This window comes from Cuculus canorus, chromosome 1 (genome assembly GCF_017976375.1).
Source record: "Cuculus canorus isolate bCucCan1 chromosome 1, bCucCan1.pri, whole genome shotgun sequence".
Classification (NCBI taxonomy): Eukaryota; Metazoa; Chordata; class Aves; order Cuculiformes; family Cuculidae; genus Cuculus; species Cuculus canorus.
This window is the reverse complement of record NC_071401.1, coordinates 2,605,800-2,626,086: the sequence shown is the minus strand read 5'-3', so window position 1 is coordinate 2,626,086 and position 20,287 is coordinate 2,605,800. Positions and strand designations below refer to the sequence as shown.

At 40.4% G+C, this 20,287-nt stretch overlaps 1 protein-coding gene across 2 annotated transcripts in view; it reads left to right on the top strand.

Annotated features, from left to right (window-relative positions):
* COL4A1 (collagen type IV alpha 1 chain) overlaps positions 1–20,287 on the top strand; it is a 139,213-nt gene that overhangs the window by 114,159 nt on the left and 4,767 nt on the right. Inside the window, exons 35-50 of one of the 2 annotated variants that reach the window (XM_054076451.1) lie at positions 882–980; positions 1,072–1,161; positions 2,225–2,364; positions 3,259–3,385; positions 3,490–3,570; positions 4,332–4,430; positions 4,926–4,976; positions 6,757–6,942; positions 8,500–8,633; positions 10,245–10,317; positions 10,943–11,014; positions 12,491–12,619; positions 14,045–14,143; positions 14,290–14,502; positions 15,967–16,144; positions 19,053–19,167. In XM_054076451.1, the coding sequence (XP_053932426.1) occupies positions 882–980; positions 1,072–1,161; positions 2,225–2,364; positions 3,259–3,385; positions 3,490–3,570; positions 4,332–4,430; positions 4,926–4,976; positions 6,757–6,942; positions 8,500–8,633; positions 10,245–10,317; positions 10,943–11,014; positions 12,491–12,619; positions 14,045–14,143; positions 14,290–14,502; positions 15,967–16,144; positions 19,053–19,167 (1,886 nt within the window). Of the gene's footprint in view, positions 1–881; positions 981–1,071; positions 1,162–2,224; positions 2,365–3,258; positions 3,390–3,489; positions 3,571–4,331; positions 4,431–4,925; positions 4,977–6,756; positions 6,943–8,499; positions 8,634–10,244; positions 10,318–10,942; positions 11,015–12,490; positions 12,620–14,044; positions 14,144–14,289; positions 14,503–15,966; positions 16,145–19,052; positions 19,168–20,287 lie in introns of both variants that reach the window. The other variant, XM_054076448.1, reaches the window with a different exon arrangement.

Sequence of the window (20,287 nt, the reverse complement as noted above, 5' to 3'; positions counted from 1 at the left end):
ATATGCCATAACTTTGCTCATTTATTTTTGCCTTCATCTCTCTAGGCATGAATATCACTGTACAAAAAAGGCATGGTATTTTTGTGGAAGATTGTCAGTGATGCTTAATGAGAAAATTTGGGTTTGGACATAGAATCATAGAATAATTTGAGTTGGAAGGGACCATCCTTGTAGCCCTCCTCTGGACCCATTCCAACAGCTCCATCTCCTTCTTATGTTGAGGATTCCAGAACTGGATGCAATACTCCAGATCAGATCTCACAAGAGAGGAATTTTAAATAAAATCGACTTACTTAAAAACATTCAGTCAACTAGCCATTGTCCTGCACCTAGATGCAACGCTAACAGAAAGGGTTACGACTGAAACGCTTAGACCTTAAAGCTGGAGAAGAGGCGTACCACAGACTATGAGGTGGACCCTTCTGGAATGATGGAGATGCTTTAACATTAGATAGAGCTAAGGAAACAGCAAATTTCTGGCTGTGAGGTGGTTGTTCACGTGTATGTTTTTAGACAGCAGAACAGTCAAATCAGTCATTTCTGTTAACCCTAATATTATCTGGCACTTCTGAAGTAACTCATTAATCTAATTCAAACGCATGTTTGTTTGCAATTTCTTTAAAGATATAACTCGCCTTGTAGTTTGCACAGACACCTGTAAAATTATAATAGTTTGCACCCTTCCCTCAGCGCTGGTTAAGTGGCTGAAGAGTTGTGTTTTAGGCAAGTGTGACTCTAGTGTACATTCTATGAAGTTTGAATTCAGCCGTTTTCTTGTTCAGCAGAAGAAGCAGCAGTGATCAAAAATTAAGTAGTTTATATAGCATTACAGTAAATTTTGATAAAACTGATCTCACTGTGTTTATCTTCTTGGTGTCCAGGGGACCATGGAGCAACAGGAGAAAAAGGGTTACCTGGGGAATATGGAGAACCAGGAATTCCAGGGAAGGATGGTGAACCTGGTACTCCAGGACATCCAGGTATGTCTGAAGCTAGCAATAGAGAGACTGTTCACCAGGGGGTTGAAACTGCATTAACTAATGAGACTCTTTATTTCTCTGCTCTCTGTAGGACCAAAAGGTGATCAGGGCCCTCCAGGGTACCCAGGAGATCCAGGAATTCCAGGACAAAAAGGATCAGTTGGTGAAATGGGTTTGCCAGGTACCAATTGCTGGGAATTGTTCTTCTCGAGTTAATATAAAACGTTAAGAGACCCATGTGGAATATTTCTTGGTATAGATCTACTAAACGGTTGCACTGTTTTCCTTGTCTGAACTTCAGGCTTTTGGGACATTGCTTTCTCCATCCTTTTGTGATATATGAATAATAGGATGGTTTCCCAAGTTGCTACATGCAAATTCTTTACCCGTATGTGTGGTATTTGTGTATTCGTTGCAGGCAGGGGAATTTTCCAGTGATACTTGTTTGTCTTTCTCTGTATGATGTCTTGCAAACTACTAACTATCAACCATTGCTGTAAAGCTGATCATTTAGATGAGCAACTGTGTTCAATCAGTGTGAACTGAATGAGGCTGCTTGAGTAGTTTTCCCCCTTCTGAAAAGTTTGATGAGCTGCTGTGTACCGCATGTTAATTACAAACTGCAGTGGTTCAGGAAGAATGGTGTTGTAGAGGGGATTGGTAACTAATAGAATAGAGAAGAACCTATATCTCAACATGGGAGCTTTGCCTCATCAGATGGCCTTAGAATCATAGAACCATAGAATAGTTTGGGTTGGAAGGGACCTTAAAGATCATCCAGTTCCACCCCCTCTGTGATGGGCCAGGGACACATCCCACTAGATCAGGCTGCCCAAGACCCCATTCAGACTGGCCTTAAACTGGCCTTTTGCTTAGCGTATATAGGAAATTAAAGTTTAAAGTCAGTAACGGTAAAGGAGGAAAAGTTTACTATAGTAGTGTCCCTTTCTCACTGTGGTCCAGTTAGAAATTATTCAAATCAACACAAACATTTATTCACATCATATCTTTAGCAAGAGCTCTGTTTGCTCTGAATCCAAATTACAGCCTTCTCGTATGAGGAGGGTTTATCTTGCCATAAAGATCTCATCTCAAAAGTTTATTTGCTAGCTATTTTAGTGACTTGTATTGCTTTTCTAACTCTGAATAGCTAAGACAACACTGAAAAAAGAATTGTCAGTACTGCTAGGGTGCCACTAGTTCTGGTACTAGAAAAAAAAATGTTTTTCCTTTTCTCTTACTAGGAACACCTGGAGAAAAGGGTCTGCCAGGAGTACCAGGTTCACCAGGCACACCTGGGTTCCCGGGGCAAAAAGGTGAAAAAGGAGACAAAGGAGCGCCAGGTTTTCCTGGAATTGGCTTTCCAGGCTCTCCTGGTCAGAAGGTATTTACACCCTGAAGGATTTGTCTGTCTCTACCAAGTACTTCACTTGAAAAGATGCTGTTGGCCTTTAAGCTATTTTATTATATTTTCTATTACGCTCATTTAGTTACTTGATGAGAATCTTGAAAGGTGTGCATATGCAGAGTTTAGATGCATTCTGTTCAATTGGATGGTTGTCTCCAAGGTCCTTATTTATTCGTTCTCTTCAGAATAGGCTAATTTACAGTGCTAAAAATGTGGGGCGGTGGGGAACTTCTGAAAAAAAGTGAGTAAATAAAGTGAAAAGGACTTCTTACAAGCAGAAAATACATTGTTAGTGTATTCCTACAGAAAATACAGTGTTCCTAAACTTTTACAGAGATACCGGAAAGCTGAAAAAAACCTATAAAATGCTCAGATATTACTGAAAAGAGAAATGTCTGTAAAGTTAATTTAATCTCTAATGATGTTCTAATAGGATTCTCATTTATTTCACAATCCTTTTCCTAGGTCTACAGTGACAGTAATAATGAATTTATAAATAAAAAATTGTAAAAATAAATCTGGTAGCAAACTTGCTGAAGACTTAAAAAAGATTTTCTTTGAAGATGATTAAGTGTAATAAGTAAGTTAAGAGGCTAATTTGGAAAAGTCCTTATAAAAATGCATAGAAAATTACTCATTTTCATATGTAGGCATTAAGCATTCTTGCGTAGTTATTACTAGAAAAGTCAATAATTCTGATAGTGGAATTTAATGCTGAATTTAATCCTAAATTACTTTGTTCCTAAATGTAAAAAGAATGAAATTCTTCATAAGTGTCATGGAAAAGAGGGGTAACATCTATGATTGCAAACAGAAAAGGTTGTGTCAGAATTAATTTGTGGATTTTATAACTTGTGCTGCTTCTTCTAGGGAGAACCAGGAAGAACGGGTATTCCAGGTGTACCTGGAGATAAGGGTGAAAAGGGTACCGCAGGAATTCCTGGAATGCCAGGTGCCCCAGGTCCCAAAGGATCCCCTGGCATGGCAGGATTTCCAGGCAAGTGTTTACGCTTTGTTAAAACAGTATTTGCAGTGAAAAATTATGGTGAAACTTTGAGCAAATATTCCACATGTAAACCCATGTCTTCTACCTTTCTTTAGGGAGCCCTGGTCGCCATGGAGAAAAGGGTGAAAAAGGACTTCCTGGCTTAAGTGGCATTCCAGGTTCAAAAGGAGAACCAGGTAGAAAAGAAATATAAACGACCAAATGCTACTTAAAGTACTGTTCCTCTTCAGGCAGTGGCTAAAACAAATGCTGTAGCATTTTACATTCATTTTGGCTCAGATATTTCCTGTTACAATTGTTCATTCCAGAATCAAAAGAAAAAGACAGTGCTGTTCTCAGGTAAATCTGAATTAATATAGTACAGGGATAATACTTCTTTTTCACTGCTTATGGAAGAGATTTTATCACCTTCCACAAGACCGGTTGTTGCTAAAGCTGTTACTTCTGTTCTTTCTGAGTTCATTTAAAAACAATAAAGTTTATCCATGTGCCCAAACCTGAATCACCACAATAGCATCATTCACAGATGCTAAAGAGGAGCTTTAGTGGGGGGAGAGTAAGTTCACTGCTGGTTTAACAACATTTTTTACCTTAGAGCCTTGTGTTCTTAGTTTACTGGATACAGGACACATCATGTCATCGGACAATGGGCTGTGCTATTCGCAAGTCTTTCCTGGAGTTCCTGCACTATAAACTCACTGAGATTCATGATAATTAGTTACGTCAAAATCTGTAATGCTTGAACCCTGTCTCACACTGATTTAATTCAGAAGTAACCTCAAAGTTGCACCGAAGTCATCATGCATTATCTGCTTGGTCTCTGTAGGAGCAAAATAATAATTTAAGCTTTTCTTTAGAGGAAGAAAAAAAAAAAAGGTGTAAAAAAGAAAAAGTCTGATGATTCTTAGGTGAAATGGAAATAACATTAATTTTTCAGGTGAACCTGGCGTTCCGGGTCCTGCTGGTTCCATTGGGCAGAAGGGTGAACCGGGTTATGATGGGATTCCAGGTGCAGCTGGTGCAAAGGGTGAACAAGGTACTGTGTCTATCAAGTTTATGGAGTACAAAAATGCACAGAGACAGGCTACGCAAGATTAGCTGGCAGAGGGGTGTGCTCTATTTGAAGTACTTTGGATGGAAAATAAAGTTAGTGTGGTGTCTTTCAAGCTACTATCATCTATCATTGTAAAGCTGATCATGTAGCTGAGTAACTGTTTAATCCTTGTAATCCTGAAAGAATTTATTTCACAAAAGCTTGCAATACTTTAAAGAATTGGCAAATTTGGGTATTAATTTCAGTCTGCAGATTAGCTGTTAAAATAATGCTGTTGGCATGCCTTTACTTAGGGAGGAGGGTTTTCAGTCTTACAGGATCCATTGTGCTAGAAGCAATACCAATGTATAGCAGACAGTCACTGCCCTGAAGAACTTATGCATAAACCATTTATTTAGATTTTCTATTTGCTTAATAGAGTTTTGTTCATTACAGTTTAAATCGAAGTATTCTCTTGTTCCTGCCTCTATATTACAGGTATTCCAGGTAGAGGACTTCCAGGATTTCCCGGTGCAAAGGGAGATAAAGGTAAAGCACTTCTTAAACAAGCAGCAAACCTCCCTTCCAACATACTGGAAACATAATTCTGTAGTTCAGACATACATTGCGCTTCACTCTTTAACAACATGCTCTACCTTTTCAGAGCAGGCAGAAACTCTGAGAGGCTCAAATACTAATTTCTGTTACAATGGCAGCATCTTGGACATGAGTTAGATATGCCCTAAAATAGGTAATTATTCATAGTGTGGAATTTACTGCAAGCTGTGCTGTGATGAGGTAATATAAATAACTCTTGTCTTTGTGTGCTGTGTTTTTGACTCCAAGTATTTTTGTTTTCCTACTAATTTTGCAAGATTCAAAGCCTAGTGAGACTCTATGCACCAGACAGCTAAAGATAGTAATTTTGTAGCCAGGATACCACAGTAATGTTTTTACCCAAGTCTGTTATGCAGCCCAAGTGCCATTTTATCAGAGAATCACAGAATCATAGAATAGTTTGGGTTGGAAAGGACCTTAAAGATCATCCAGTTCCAACCCCCTGCCATGGGCAGGGACATGTCCCACTGGATGAGGCTGCCCAAGGCCCCATCCAACCTGGCCTTGAACACTTCCAGGGATGGGGCAGCCACAACTTCCCTGGGCAGCCTGTGCCAGTGCCTCACCACTCTCATGGTGAAGAAATTCTTCTTATGTTTAGTCTAAATCTGCCCTTCTCCAGTTTATCCCCATTGCCCCTTGTCCTATCACTAAAAGCCTTTGTAAACAACTGAAGTATTTCCAATTTTAAAAATCCAGAAAATAAAAAAGAACCTGACATGACCTGGCAGATTTTGAAGAATCCTGGAATATCAATACCCTACATCATTCCTTCATTCTATAAAATACAAGGAAATTGTGTGGACAATCAAAAGTGAACCCCCAGAATTTTAGAGTATCTTTTATTTATGATCTCAGAGTAGTTAACAGACATTAATTGCTGAGGAAGCCCTAATGTTAGAGAACTTCTTCTAAGAAGCAAATTTTCTAATCATAGCTCAGTAAGGCATGTAGACTGCTAGGTTATGAGAGGGAGATTATTTTCTCAGCATACTAGTGTTTATCACTTTATCAGCACAGCTCATTTAAAAATATCTGAGTTTAGGGTCAATATATATTGAACTGACATAATTTATGTTCTGAATATACTGTAGTTCCAAAAAAACAATCCAGGTTTTAAAGACCCTGTTCTGTTTATGCAAAGAGCCAGGGATAGTGTTCTTCATACGTTTTATTTCTCTTATTATTGTACTTATACCAGCTAACTATATTCTTTTTACTTGGTCATGATCTAATATTCAACTGAACTGCAAATGTTGACTATTTATACAAGCCTGAAGGTACTGTCTACATCCAGATCTTAGTAAAAAATATCTTTTTTCCCCCAGGAACAAGTAATTTTTTGCTTAGTTAAGCAAAACATCCATTACACAACTGTGCCAATACTAATTGTAATGGAATAAGGGGTGTGGGACCTTATATTCCTTATGAAAGGACTGATAGAGAGATACTGAATGTTCATCTATGTTTAGAGCGAATTAAAGTAGCCCCTTGATCAGTTTAGCTTATAGGAAAAGATATATCAGTTGAACTCCTCTTTATATGGAGAATAATACAGTTTTCTTAAAGGTTTGCTTTTTTGTACAAATATATAGAGGCAAGGTCAGTATTTTCTTAAGGAATAAAACTGTTCATGACTGGATAATCAGGCAGTTTTCAGCAAATGTGATCCTTTCTCTAACCATGTTTTGTGGGTTGTTTCAAATCCTAGGTGCAAAAGGTGAAGTGGGTTTCCCAGGATCCCCAGGAAGCGCGGGGATCCCAGGCCCAAAAGGAGAACCAGGATATCCTGGTCCAGCAGGACCTAAGGGTAGCCAAGGTCTTCCTGGACTACCGGGCAGTGCAATTGAGGGCCCTAAAGGAGACAGAGGACCCCAAGGCCAACCTGGCCTTCCAGGTAGTTCTTTGTCTTTGGTATTAATGTACTGCTGTTAGTCAAACCTTACCAAATTAATTAATAATATAATCAATATGGCATATCTTTGTTTATGCTCTTTTCACAGATCAGAGTAAAGGTCCCATTCGTAGGCAGTTTAACAGTGTTGTAGAATCAGAGAATGGTTTGGGTTGGGAGGGAACTGAAAGATCATCCAGTTCCAACCCCGCTGCCATGGGCAGGGATCTGTCCCACTAGATCAGGCTGTCCAAGGTCCCATCCAACCTGGCCTTCAACACCTCCAGGAATGGGGCATCTACAGCTTCCATGGGGAAGCTGTGCCAGTATCTCACCACCTTCAGTGTGAAGGACTTCTTCCTAATATCCAATCTAAATCCTCTCCCTTCCAAATTAAAGTCATTCCCCTATGTCCTATCACTCCATGCCCTTGTAAAAAGTCCCTCCACAGTTTTCTTGGAGGCCCCCTTCAGTTACTGGAAGGCTGCTGTAAGGTCTCTTTGCAGCCTTCTCTTCTCAAGGCTGACCAACCCCAACTGTCTCAGCCTGCCCTCATAGCAGAGGTGCTCCAACCTTCTGATCATCTTTGTGGCCTCCTCTGGACCCATTCCAACAGTTCCATATCCTTCTTATGTTGAGGATTCCAGAACTGGACACAATATTCCAGATAGGGTCTCACATGAGCAAAGTAAAAGGGGAGAATCGCCTCCATCACCCTCCACCACGCTTCCTTTGATGTAGTCCAGGATACGGTTGGCCTTCTTGGCCGCAAGCACACATTGCCTGCTCATGTTGAGCTTCTCATCAATCAGCACACCAATTCCTTCCCTGCAGGGCTGCTCTCAATCATGTCGTCCTCTGTCTGTATTGAAACTACAGATTACCCTGACACAGGTGTAGGACCTTACACTTGGCCTTGTTAAACATCACAAAGTTCTCACAGGCCCACTTCTGCTGCTCATCCAGGTCCCTCTGGATGACATCCCATTCTTCCGGTGTGACAACCACACCACTTAACTTAGTGGCATCTATGTCCTAGAACAGGCTGATTTTATGTTCTTAGGCAGTTGCTTATGTTGAGAATTCCTTCTGACATTGAAAAGTTTGCTTCCCATTTCAATGCTTCCCCCTGGACTTTATTTACTGTTTAGAGGCAGCCATAGCTGTATGTTCTTATGTCCTGAAGTGTTGATGTATGTAAAAATGTCCTAGCATGGCCTTACCTTGCCAGTGGCTCTGTGCGCTAGAGATTGAGGAGAGCAGAGCTGCAATATGTCTCTAGCATGTTCATACCTGAGAATGTACCATCTGTTAGTTCTGCATATATAGAAATTCCTTGATGTTTTCCATCAGCCACAAGGCTGATAAATTATAGGTGTCTAGTCCGATGGAGAGTCATATGGACCCCCCCTGCAACAGGCTCTCATACTTATTTTCTGGAAATATTGTTACTGTAATTACTTTGGTTCTTCCCATCTGTAGGTTGATCCAGCTTATCCTCTACCAGGCGCTGCTCTGAACAAATTTTGACACTAAATCCTGTCGTCTTCTGTTTTATAGGTTTACCAGGTCCAACAGGGCCACCAGGACCCCCAGGTGTGAAAGGGGCCAAAGGAGAGCAGGGCAGCATTGGCTGGCCGGGGACTCCTGGAGGTCCAGGAGTCAAAGGTGATCCAGGTTTCCAGGGAGTGCCAGTAAGTTACTTTCTGTACACTTCAGATTTGCTGAAAGCTGGTTCTTGTAATTAGTGGGTATATTAATCATAGATGTTTCTCATTCAAAATAATGATACTTTATGCCTAAAGCACATTTGGACTAGCTGATGATGATGTACAGTCAGCTTGAAAACATTTCAGTTCTCTCCTTTTAAAGGCTGCCTACAAATAAGCCCCTGTGAGCTAACGAACTTATTAGAAATTTATAGATAGTGAGTGGTAACATACAACACCCAGAATATAATTTACAATGTATTAAGAGTTCAGAATGGCTGCAGCCCATCCATAAATCCTGCAAATGCATTAGTAGTTAATTTTAAAGGTTGCCTATTTCACGATAAATTGCCTTCTGAAAATATCTGAATTGTTTGGTTTTGTTATGAAATCTTTCAAATTAAGTGCACTTTCAGTATTGTCAGTGATGAAATGTAGCTGCTGATTTAGAAATGCAAGCATGCAATGCTATCAATAGATTTTTGTCATATGTTATTCATTTTCCCTTTTCTGTATATTAGGGAGAATTAAGTGGAATAGGGCACTCACCCAGAAGAGTTGGTCTTCTATCCTCTCTCCCTCAGGGTATCTACTGCTTTTCCCCGCATTGAAAAATACACTCTATATTTTAACTTCTAATTTCCACTTTCCTACTAAAAAAATAATAATAATGATAATGAAATCTGTGGAAGAATGAATAAGAAAATATGTGCATCAACTCAACACTTCCTAGTGTACAGAATGAAGGAAGACTCAGGAATAAGTTCCTAATGTGAAAGGCAGAATAGCGATAGTGGACTGAAAGGTCCACCTTAGTCCTGATAATAGAGATCTACTGCATCTTTTTCTGCATCCAGGAGTCAATTCACAGAGACATCAAGGATTTGCTTCCATGTTCTGAAGTTGGAATTTGTCTAAATCTTTTTGCTTTTGAAACCATATCGTAACATAGCATAACATATCATTCTTCATTATCAGCTTTGAAAGTAGTAAATTTAAAAATAAAAGTTGGCTTTCTTTGCAGTGAGGCCTTGTTACCATTAACTTCAGAGGAGCAGCTTATAAGAGAGAAGGCAGAAGGAGGGGTTTGCATTGTGTTTAAGTACTTGAGCATTTTAGCCCTGTTGAAATGTAAAAATCTTAAGAGGATTCCAAACTGTTGAGTGCTTTTAATTTCATTCTCCATGTGAATGTAGACATTTTAAAGTCTACTGTGGTCTAGAATTATTCCATTTAATCATCTACCTCACAACCACCTGCTGACGTGCACTGAAATTAATATTTGCTGGTCTTTGTGCTTACTGTTCTTTTTCATAACAACATCATCTATGGTTGAGAAGCTTTTTATTAGCTATACTGTTATTGAGATCCTATTCTGATCTGGTATCTTTGTAAGGCAAAAAATATTCTAGTAAGAACAAGGCATCGCATGTTCTTTAAGAGAAGCCTGTCATCTGATCATGGTAGATAAACTCCTTAAACTTAATTGTTTTTCTCTAGTATTATTTTTTATAGGTTTCCAAAAATAAATGGCCTATTTGAGATTCATCTCATGGTAGTATGGGGTAACTATACTTCACATTTTCTTTTATGCAGGGTAGTCCTGGTTTACCAGGAGATATTGGTCAAAAGGGTGATCTGGGACCTCCAGGAGTTCCAGGCATTCCAGGTGAGAAGAATATTTGCCATATTCCTAAAAAGTAGGCAAAGACTCAAAGAATGTTGACTCTGTGTTACAAATTATTGAAAAAGAACATTGAAAGCTGCATCAAAAAGCATGCAAGAACATCAAGATTTTTCTCAGATTTTTTTGCCTATCATCTTGCTTTGCTGATTTTAAGTGCACATTTGCTTTAAAAGGTGGATGTAAACCCAATTGTTTAGACATTATCAGTTAAGAACCTTCAAGATTTTCTTGAGAGCTGGAGAGGCAGATATTGTAACTATGTTTGAGGAAATACGTGCTCAATATGTGCCCATTGTTGACTACATCACTGCTGTTGTCACCATCATACACATTAAAACACCTTGTGTATAAAAAATGCAGGTTTTAATAGAAAAGATATTATAATCTGAGAAGGATTTTATTACAGAGAAATTTGTTCTCGCTTATCATTTCTTCGGTGGCTTAGTGCATTTGTTTGTATCCTGTTCTTGCAAACACTTAAAAAGTACTTGTGCAAATAAAGTCATGGCCCTTGCATGATGGTGGGGTCATACATGAGTATTCTGCATATATATTTCCAAATCAAGAAATTACTGACTTTTTATATCAATATTTCCTTTGACTTCAGGTCCAAAAGGAATTGCAGGCTTCCCAGGCCTCAAGGGTGAGCGAGGTGACCAAGGTCTTCCTGGATCTAAAGGTATAATAAAAAGACTTGTTTTTTTTTTCCCTGATGGCTTTGTTAAAATGGTTATGACTAATCAATAGATAACTCCCTCCTCCTTTTATTCAGTATAAAAAGATAGAATATGAAACCAAGTACTGTGTAGAGAGAGAGGGTTTCAGCCACAGCCTTGCAGCTGCAGTGGCAGACAGTATTTTCTTTCAGGAGGTGATGGTCTCTTTAGGAAAAAAGTCCACTTAAAAACGTTAATTCTTTTGAAAGATGTCATGCTTCTAATTCTGATTCGCTGGAGACCTCAAGCTTCTGGGTAGGCTTGCACAGCCATAAGTTGGTTGGCGTGACTGTCAGTGCTGCACCCTAAGCTTGCTAGTGAGCAGAGAAGGCAGCAGCCCTGTAACTGGTGGATTGTGCAGCTCTCCTGAGGAAACTGCTCCATAAAATGCCAAAGCCACTCCCAAAAAATGCTGCTCTCTGTTTGCATGTGCTGGTCACGGTGCTTCTGGCCAGAGCTACCTGTATGTGCCTGCTGGGTCCTGTCTGATGGGAGATGGGAACATGTGAGGTAATGATACAGTTTGCAGCAGCAGCATGTGCAGATACTAAGGTGTTACCAGAGGCTTCTCAGTAGCAGAGGACCGGCCTAGGCTGTTTCCCTCATTGTACCTTGAACCCTTCTTCTGTCCTCAGACAACTTTGGATTTGGCTTCCCAACAGGCATGACCCTACTCAATGCACCTATAAAGTCTTGGACACATTGATATCTTGTAGCTATAGGCTTCATCTGTTAAAGAATCGCAGAATGGTTTCAGTTGGAAAAGACCTTTAAGGTCATGGAGTCCAACCATTGATCCAGCCCTGCTAAGTTTGCCGCTACACCATGTCCCCATGTATGACATCTACTCTTCTTTTAAATACCTCCAGGGGTGATGAGTCAACCATCTCCCTGGGCAACCTCTTCCGATGCTTGACAACCCTTTCAGTAAAGAAATATCCAACCAAAATCTCCTCTGGTGCATCGTGTATCTTGAGGCCATTTCCCCTTGTCCTGTCACCAGCTACCAGGGAGAAGAGACCAACACTCACCTCACTATAAGCTCCTTTCAGGTAGTTGTAGAGAGCAATAATGTCTCCCCTCAGTCTCCTTCCCTCCAGACAAAACAACCCCAGTTCCCTCAGCTGCTCCTTGTAAGGCTTGTACTCTAAACCTTTCACCAGCTTTGTTGCCCTTCTCTGGACATGCTCCAGCATCTCAATGTCCTTCTCGTAGTATGGGGCTCAAAACTGAATACAGTGTTAGAGCTGCATCCTCACCAGCACTGAGTACAGGGGAGAGATCACTTCCCTAGTTCTGCTGACCATTCTCTGAATGCAAAGAATCATAGTATGGTTTGGGTTGGAAGAGGCTTTGATGCAAGGTAACATTGGTTTTTTACTTTTTTTTTTTATTGGCAATGCTAAATCAGTGCTGATTTCCTCTGTTAACCTTGACAGGTTTACAAGGCCCACCAGGCCCACCAGGTGCTTTTCAGCTTGTTAAAGGGGATCCCGGCTTACCTGGCCCTGTAGGACCAGTTGGTCTCAAAGGATTTCCAGGACTTCCAGGTCCTAAAGGACAGCAAGGTGAGCGTTTATATCTTGCAAGTACATTTTTATTAATGTAAAATAGACCAATGAGGCTGGGCAGGCTAGACACTAGAAGATTTTTGGTATAATATTATCCAGCTCTTTATTAGCCATTTAAATTGTGTCAGCATTGCGGAAGAGAGCACTTCTTTTTGAAGCTCATCCCATGGAATCCCAGAAACAGATGCCTTCGTAGTGACTTTTTATAGGCTCTCACTCTGCCGTCATCACGTCAGTATCTGAGATTGGCAGTAAGCAGAATGACTTGCAGCGCATTGATCATCCTTTCCCTAGAATGTATTTGTTAGGGTATCTTCAGACTTTTGTGTTGAATCCATATTTAATTACTGTGTACATGAAGAAACCACTTCGGAGTGGAAAGTCCTTCCTGAGGAAGCTTGTTCTGCAGCCCTAGACTTCATCTCTTAGTCCAGACACTGCAATTTCTATAAAGAAAAGGAGAACTGCAAGAATTAAATACATCAGGGAATAACAGAATGGAGCAAAGGGTAAGACAAATGAAATGCTAGCACAAGGACGCATGTCCTTCAGAATGCAGGACATGGAGAGCAATGAGAGCTCAGAGGTGTTCTTAAGCTATTAAGATCCTAATACAAAGCTTTGTTCCTGGTTGGTTTACGAGAAGATGGGGAATTATGGTGGAATGTGGGGAATTATGGTGGAATATAATGAATATCTTCTTTCTACTTGATAGAATAGATATGGAAGTTTGCTCTTGAAGGTGGGGTTACGACTCTGCAAGTGCTGTCCACTAGCAAGTAGCTGTGAAATAATCTCAGTGATTAAACACAGCTTGAGTTTATTTCTATGGGTTCTGTCACTGTTCTTTAGTGGTCAGTTCAAGTCATGAACTGTTGCTTTTTGAGTGGTCAGGAAAAGGGCAATGGTGACCGAAGCTCCTGATGTGCCACAGAAATGTTGGTGTGGTGTTGATGGTGTTAACTTCTTTTTCCCGAAGTCAGATTTACCGAGTTTATGTAGGACTAAAAACATCCCTAGAAATTGATAAAGGGAAGACATAACATATGTCTGAAAAACTTGGGAAGAAGCTAAGAGAATACTGGTTTCCTACTGTTTGTGACCCTACTTTATTTGGTCTATTTTTGATTGAGTCATATGATAAAAAGAGAGAGAAGAAATTGCTGTCCTTCCTTTTCATATTCCAGGCAAATACTAGTAATTTTTGAAGCACACCCTCTGCTTACTTCTCTGTTCTTCTCTACTATAATCAATTTGCCAGCAGTAATTAACGTAAGTGTTGTAGATATTGAAATACAAGCATTGAGTCTGCATGAGTTTAGTTTATGCTGAGGTGTGCCTGTGTTGTACTGTATTAAAAGGCAAAAAATAAAAAATAACATGAAGTAATAGCCAGTAAAACTATTCCTTGTTTTTTAACAGGGGTGACAGGACCTCCAGGTGTGCCTGGACCACCTGGTAGTCCAGGATTTGATGGTAAACCTGGACAAAAAGGAGAAGTTGGTCCTTATGGTCCCCCAGGTGAGCCCATGAGTTCTTCAGATTTGATTCCTTTGTAGAAAAATTGTATAGGAGATTAGGTGCAAGTGTTTCTAGTTTCACTTCTTTACTTATGTAGGCAGAGTACTACTGTCTGGAGAGATAAAAGGAGACTCTCTGTATTGTAGGGCCCAGAGGATTTCCTGGTCCACCTGGCCCTGAAGGTTTGCCTGGGGCTATGGGCCCACCAGGTGCACCATCTGTTGCTCATGGCTTCCTTGTTACCAGACATAGTCAAACCACTGAAGAACCGTCATGTCCATTTGGAACAAGGCTGATTTACCATGGCTACTCCTTGCTTTATGTACAAGGCAATGAAAGAGCACATGGCCAAGATCTGGGTAAGTAAAGACTGAATTAGAATTCCATTAGAATTCATTAGAAACCAAGTGTTTCTTTCACTTGTAGAACTGTATTTAACAATCCCGTGTAATGATTCTTGGCCAGCTGGTCCTTTATTATGCCTTCTTGGTTGATACAAGTAATGATTTGGTGTGTTGTGGAAACTGTCAGATTATTTAAGGAAGTCTTTATGAAAGCCTTTGACATGGTCATCCATAGTATCTTTGTAGTCAAAGTAGTGAGATATGGGCTGGCTAAGTAGATGATAAGGTGAGTGGAAAATTAGGCTCAGAGGAATGTGATCAGATATACAAAGTCTGAGTGGTGATTCTTGCTTAGTGATGTCCCTCAGGAATTAGTATTGGGCCAATCCTGTTTAATGGATTTAATAGTGATTTGAGTGATGGGATAGAGTGCACTTTCACCAAGTTTTTGGGTAATGCCAGACTGGGAGGAATGGTTGATTCCCTGCTGTACACAGTTGCCATTCAAAGGACCTGGTCAAGCTGGAGGAAAGGGCTGAGAAGAACCTCAAGAAGTTCAGAAAAGGCAAATGCAAAGGGGTATACCTAGAATGAAGCAACTTCGTGGAGCTGAGCAGCCTGGGTACTAACTGCTGTTTCCAGTAGCTGCTAGAAAGCTGCTTTGCAGAAAAGGACCTGGGAGTCCTAGTGAGCAGCACTGAACATGAGTTAGCAGTGTGCCATTGCAACTACTCAGTTCCCCACTGCCCAGCCTGCTGGGGTCTGTTGGCAAAAGTGCAACCAGCAGATGAGAGGAAATGATTCTTCCCCTTTGTTTGGTAGTTGTGAGGCCACATTTAGTATATTGTGCCCAGACTTGGGCCTCCCAGGACAACGAAGACATTGATATATCGTGATGAATACTACAGTTAACTACAAAGGTGGCTAGTGAGGTCTGAACAGTCTGGTGGAGCTAAGTTTGTTCAACCCTAACAGAAATTTAGGAGGAGGTCTTTATTGCTGTTTACAGCTGTCTGCAGGGAGGGTAGAGAAGATGGAACTAAACTTCTCAGAGGGGCTTAGTGACAGAAGAAGCAATGGGCACAGGTATGAGATATATTGCAGTGAAACACAAAGAAGAGGGTTTTTTTACCATGCTGATTCTCACCCACTGGAATGGGAACCCAGAGAGTTTGTTGGATGTCTGTCTTTGGAGATGCTAAAAACTTGGGCTGTGGACCCAAGCAACCTCATCTAACTGGCAGGAGGTTAGGATAGATGACCTCTAGAGGTACTTTCCAACCTAAGGTATCCCATAATTCTACAGGCAAGACTGGACTACTCTTTGCCTTGCTCTGTTCCTTCCTTGTGGAGCTAAGAGAAATTGCTTCCCCCAAGAGAACTGGGCCCTCCAGAGCAACTCCTGCAAATACTTGTTTGGCATTTGGCAGCAGTTTAACAAAAATAGGTACACAAGTGACCTTTTACTTAACATTTCAGGCACGGCAGGAAGCTGTCTTCGTAAATTTAGTACCATGCCTTTCTTATTCTGCAACATCAACAACGTCTGTAACTTTGCATCAAGGAATGACTACTCCTACTGGTTGTCCACTCCCGAACCCATGCCAATGAGTATGGCTCCTATCACTGGTGATAATATCAGACCATTCATCAGCAGGTATGGTTTCAGTTCTGCTATGTTTATAAAATGAGGCAACCTGTGAAAATTGCATACAGTACTTTATTTTTATTGAAATTTAATATGTATATTTTTATTTCCTGCCTTTAAATGTAACGTTTGAGTGACTTTGATGAAATGTTTGAAAGTGTGCATGTTTTCGGTTTAGACTTTGATCAAAAATAAATCCATTTTTGGGCAGAAATCTGAACAAGTAAAGTAATCTGAGTCCCATTGAAATGAAGAAAAAAGTACTTTGAAATGATATTTTGCAAAATCGATGATAAAAGCCATGATGTACTTTGAAGGAGAAAAAGGTTTGAATTTATTCCCGGTTCTTGTCCAAAACGATTCTTCATTTTTTGACTACCCGTAGCTACGTTTTTAGGGCTCAGTTTCCTTAGATTTGAAAATGATAGCATTATTTATCATATGTTAGACTGCCAGGCTACTTCCGTTGTTTTGGACGTACCACTTGAATACAGCCATTATTGTCTGAATTAAAGGAAACAGTTGCAAAATCAATCATCTATTTTTTAATCATTCCAGGTTCTCAACTAGCAGAAAATGTGGCTCTTGTATGAGACATAAGTGTTTGGCACCAATCCAATGCATTGAATCTTTGGATCAACATAAATTTTAAGGCCACTGGCAAAAAACTATCCTGACATAATATGCCCAGTACGGAAGGGAGAGGTGTGAGCAAGAATGTAGTGAAGTGTGCCACTGTCACAGATAAGAATCTGACAAGGGCGTCTCCAACTTATGACTTAAATGATAACCATTAGATATAGGCAGTACTATTGGGCTATGTGTTGTGTCCAGTACTGTTTAGTGTCTTTATTGATGATTTGGATGAGAGTATTGAATGCACCCTTAGGAAGATTGTGGATGACACTAGGCCGGGCAGAAGTGTCTTGAGGATAGTGAAGTTCTACAGAGGGATCTGAACAGGTTGGATAGATGAGCTGCAACAAACAGTATGTTCAGTTTTGAACCTCACTACAAGAAGAACATTGAGGTGCTGAAGCACATCCAGAGAAGGGCGAAGAAGCTGGTGAAGGGGCTGGAGAATAAGTCTTATGAGAGGCAGTTGAGGGAACTGGGGTTGTTTAAGCTGGAGAAAAGGAGGCTGAGGGGAGGCCTTATCACTGTCTACAACTACCTGAAAGGAGGTTGTAGCAAGGTGGGTGTTGGTTGCATCTCCTGAGTGACAAGTGACAGAACAAGAGGAAATGGCCTCAAGTTGTGCCAGGGGAGGTTCAGGTTGGATATTAGGAAAAATTTCTTCACCAAAACAGTTATCAAGCACTGGAACAAGCTGCATAGGGAGGTGGTTGAGTCACCATCACTGCAGGTATTTAAAGCATGGGTAGATGTTGTGCTCAGGGATATGGTTTAGTAGTCGAGGGGTATGGTTGGAGTTCGTGATCTCAAAGGTCTTTTCCAACCAAGCATTCTATGATTCTAGCCAAGAACAAAAAGTGATTCTATGATTCTGTATGTGTGCCTGTATGTGTATATGGATTTTTCTCTTTTTAGCCATAGCAGAGTGAGATACTTCTAATACTTGTTTTTAAAACCAGCAGGAAATCTAATACTCATTCTTAAAACCAGCAGGAAATCTGAGAAGACCATTCTTTCAATTGATTTTATTAGTTGAGGCTTTTAAGCCAACAGTTTTCCATGTCCAAAAGTTTAAAAGGTGTAAAAGCCTCACTTGTTGCCTTGGGTTGTGGGATTTCTTTTCATGTAAGGTCTTCCACTGAAATACCAGAAATCTCTTGAAGTAAAGCAGAGCTCCAAGAATAGAAACAGCTTTACATTCTTTTAACTTACTCTTTCATTGGTGTTCTTTCTTGAAATAACTGTCTTGCTTCTGCACTATAGATAAAGGCAATAGGTATGAAAGCAAGTCTTCACAAGTCAGAAATAGTAGGCTTTCATTCTGAATTCCTTTGCTTCCATGCTTTTTCCAGAATCCAACTTAATCCATTTTGCACTTGATTCTTTTCACCACTCTGATAATAGGAATCAGACTGTTTAGGTCTAAGTAGCTAGTTTGAATCATTTTAATCATTGCTAACTGCACTAGCACATTTAGGAATTATACAAGAAAAAATGGGTTCTATCTACAAATTCCTTATTACTGGCTCCCGCATTAAAATACCCAGCCCAACTCACATTGTTATGGTTCTCCCATGAAGGCACAATTGGACATTAGATTATTCAGTAACTTAGCAGTTCTGAGACAAAATTAGTTTATCCAAAGTAAAAGAACTGATGCTGCTGAGCTTTCTGAAGAGCTGCTTTCAAGTTCATTGTTCAAGTTACTTTGCTAGAAATCTCTTACTGGAGATAAAGATCACAAATGTAAATAAAAGTCGCTTTCAAGGATAATGCTGGGTAAGAGTCTGCATTAGCAGGGATTACCTTTGTAAGATATTTTCCAGAGAAACAACTCTATGGAAGTCACTCAGGGCTATATTTAGGATGATGAATTGTTCTTACTTGTCCCTGGTCACAGTAAACCACTTTTAAGTGGTACTTGCCAAGTTACACCCTTTGGCTGTTGCCAGTTCATGACACTGAGCACTTTTAGAAACTACACTACAAATGGGACTACAAAAAGACAAATACATTTAAATATTCAGATAAGAGATCCCATGTTCTTTGCTCATAGGAATGCTAATAGAAGTAAGACTTAATAGTTAAGCTGTTCCTAAGTGAATGAAAGAAAAAATACAACACAGTTGTTTTTTTCTAAATGAAACTTTTAGATTTTCCTTTGTTTTTGAAGGTGACAGTGTTTTCTAATTCAAGATTCCTTAAAGAAAGTAATTTCTGGAAAAAGAAGAAATATTTGTCCTCAAGTGCGTGTAGCTCATTCATGTCTTGGTCTTTCTAGATGCTCTGTGTGTGAAGCTCCTGCTATGGTAATAGCCGTACACAGTCAAACAATTCAAATACCATCGTGTCCTGAAGGCTGGAGTTCACTTTGGATTGGTTACTCCTTTGTCATGGTGAGTGCACTGGGGCATACTCTGCACAGAGAAAAACATTTGTTTCAGGTGTTTGATCTATACTCCTGCTCTGGGAAAGTTAATGTCTGATATGGAACTATTGCAATGGGTCCAGAGAAGGCTACGAAGATGGTCAGAGGGCTGGAACACCTCTGCTATGAGGACAGGCTGAGAGAGTTGGGCTTGTTCAGTCTGAAGAAGAGAAGGCTCTGAGGAGACCTCAGAGCAGCCTTCCAGTACCTGAAGGGGACTACGAGAAAGCTGAGGAGGGACTTCTTACAAGGGCATGGAGTGATAGGACAAGGGGAATGGCTTTAAATTAGAGGGAGTAAGATTTAGACTAGACATTAGAAAGACGTTCTTCATGATGAGGGTGGTGAGACACAAGTTGTTCAGGGAAGCTGTGGCTGCCCTGTCCCTGGAAGTGTTCAAAGCCAGGTTGATGGGGCCTTGAGCAGCCTGGTCTGGTGGGACACGTCCCTGCCCATGGCAGGAGTGGGTTGCAACTGGATGATCTTTAAGGTCCCTTCCAACCCAACCCATTCCATTATTCTGTGACTATGCCACTTCAGGTCTTAGGAGGGCATTATATCTCTGCTCTTTCTGGTGACTTTAAAAAGATTCTGGCTAATTACTAAATGAGAATAATGCAATAGTACTTAATTCTTCAGTTTTGGGGAAGTGTACACAGCTTGCTTTCTTTTTTTTGGCAGCTCCAGCACAGGATACAAGTGCTGAATAAATAAGAAAATAAACACAATTTTCTGTTGTCCTTCTATATTTATATAGAAGTTGCAGTAGCTTCCTAGAGGGGTAGCAGATGTGAGGGGTAGCATATGTGAAGTTTAAGAAGGCCGAGTCATGTTCTTGGGACACAACAACCCTGTGCAGCACTACAGGCTTGAGGATGTATGACTGGAAAGCTATCTGGTGGGGATGGACCTAGAAGTGTTGGTTGATAGCTGGCTCAGTATGAGACAGCAGTGTGCCCGAGTAGCCAAGAAGAGCAGCAGTATCTCGGTCTGTATCAGAAACAGGGTGGCAAGCAGGACCATGGAGGTGATTGTGCCCCTAGATTCACCATTGATGAGGCCGCACCTCGAATCCTGTGTTCAATTTT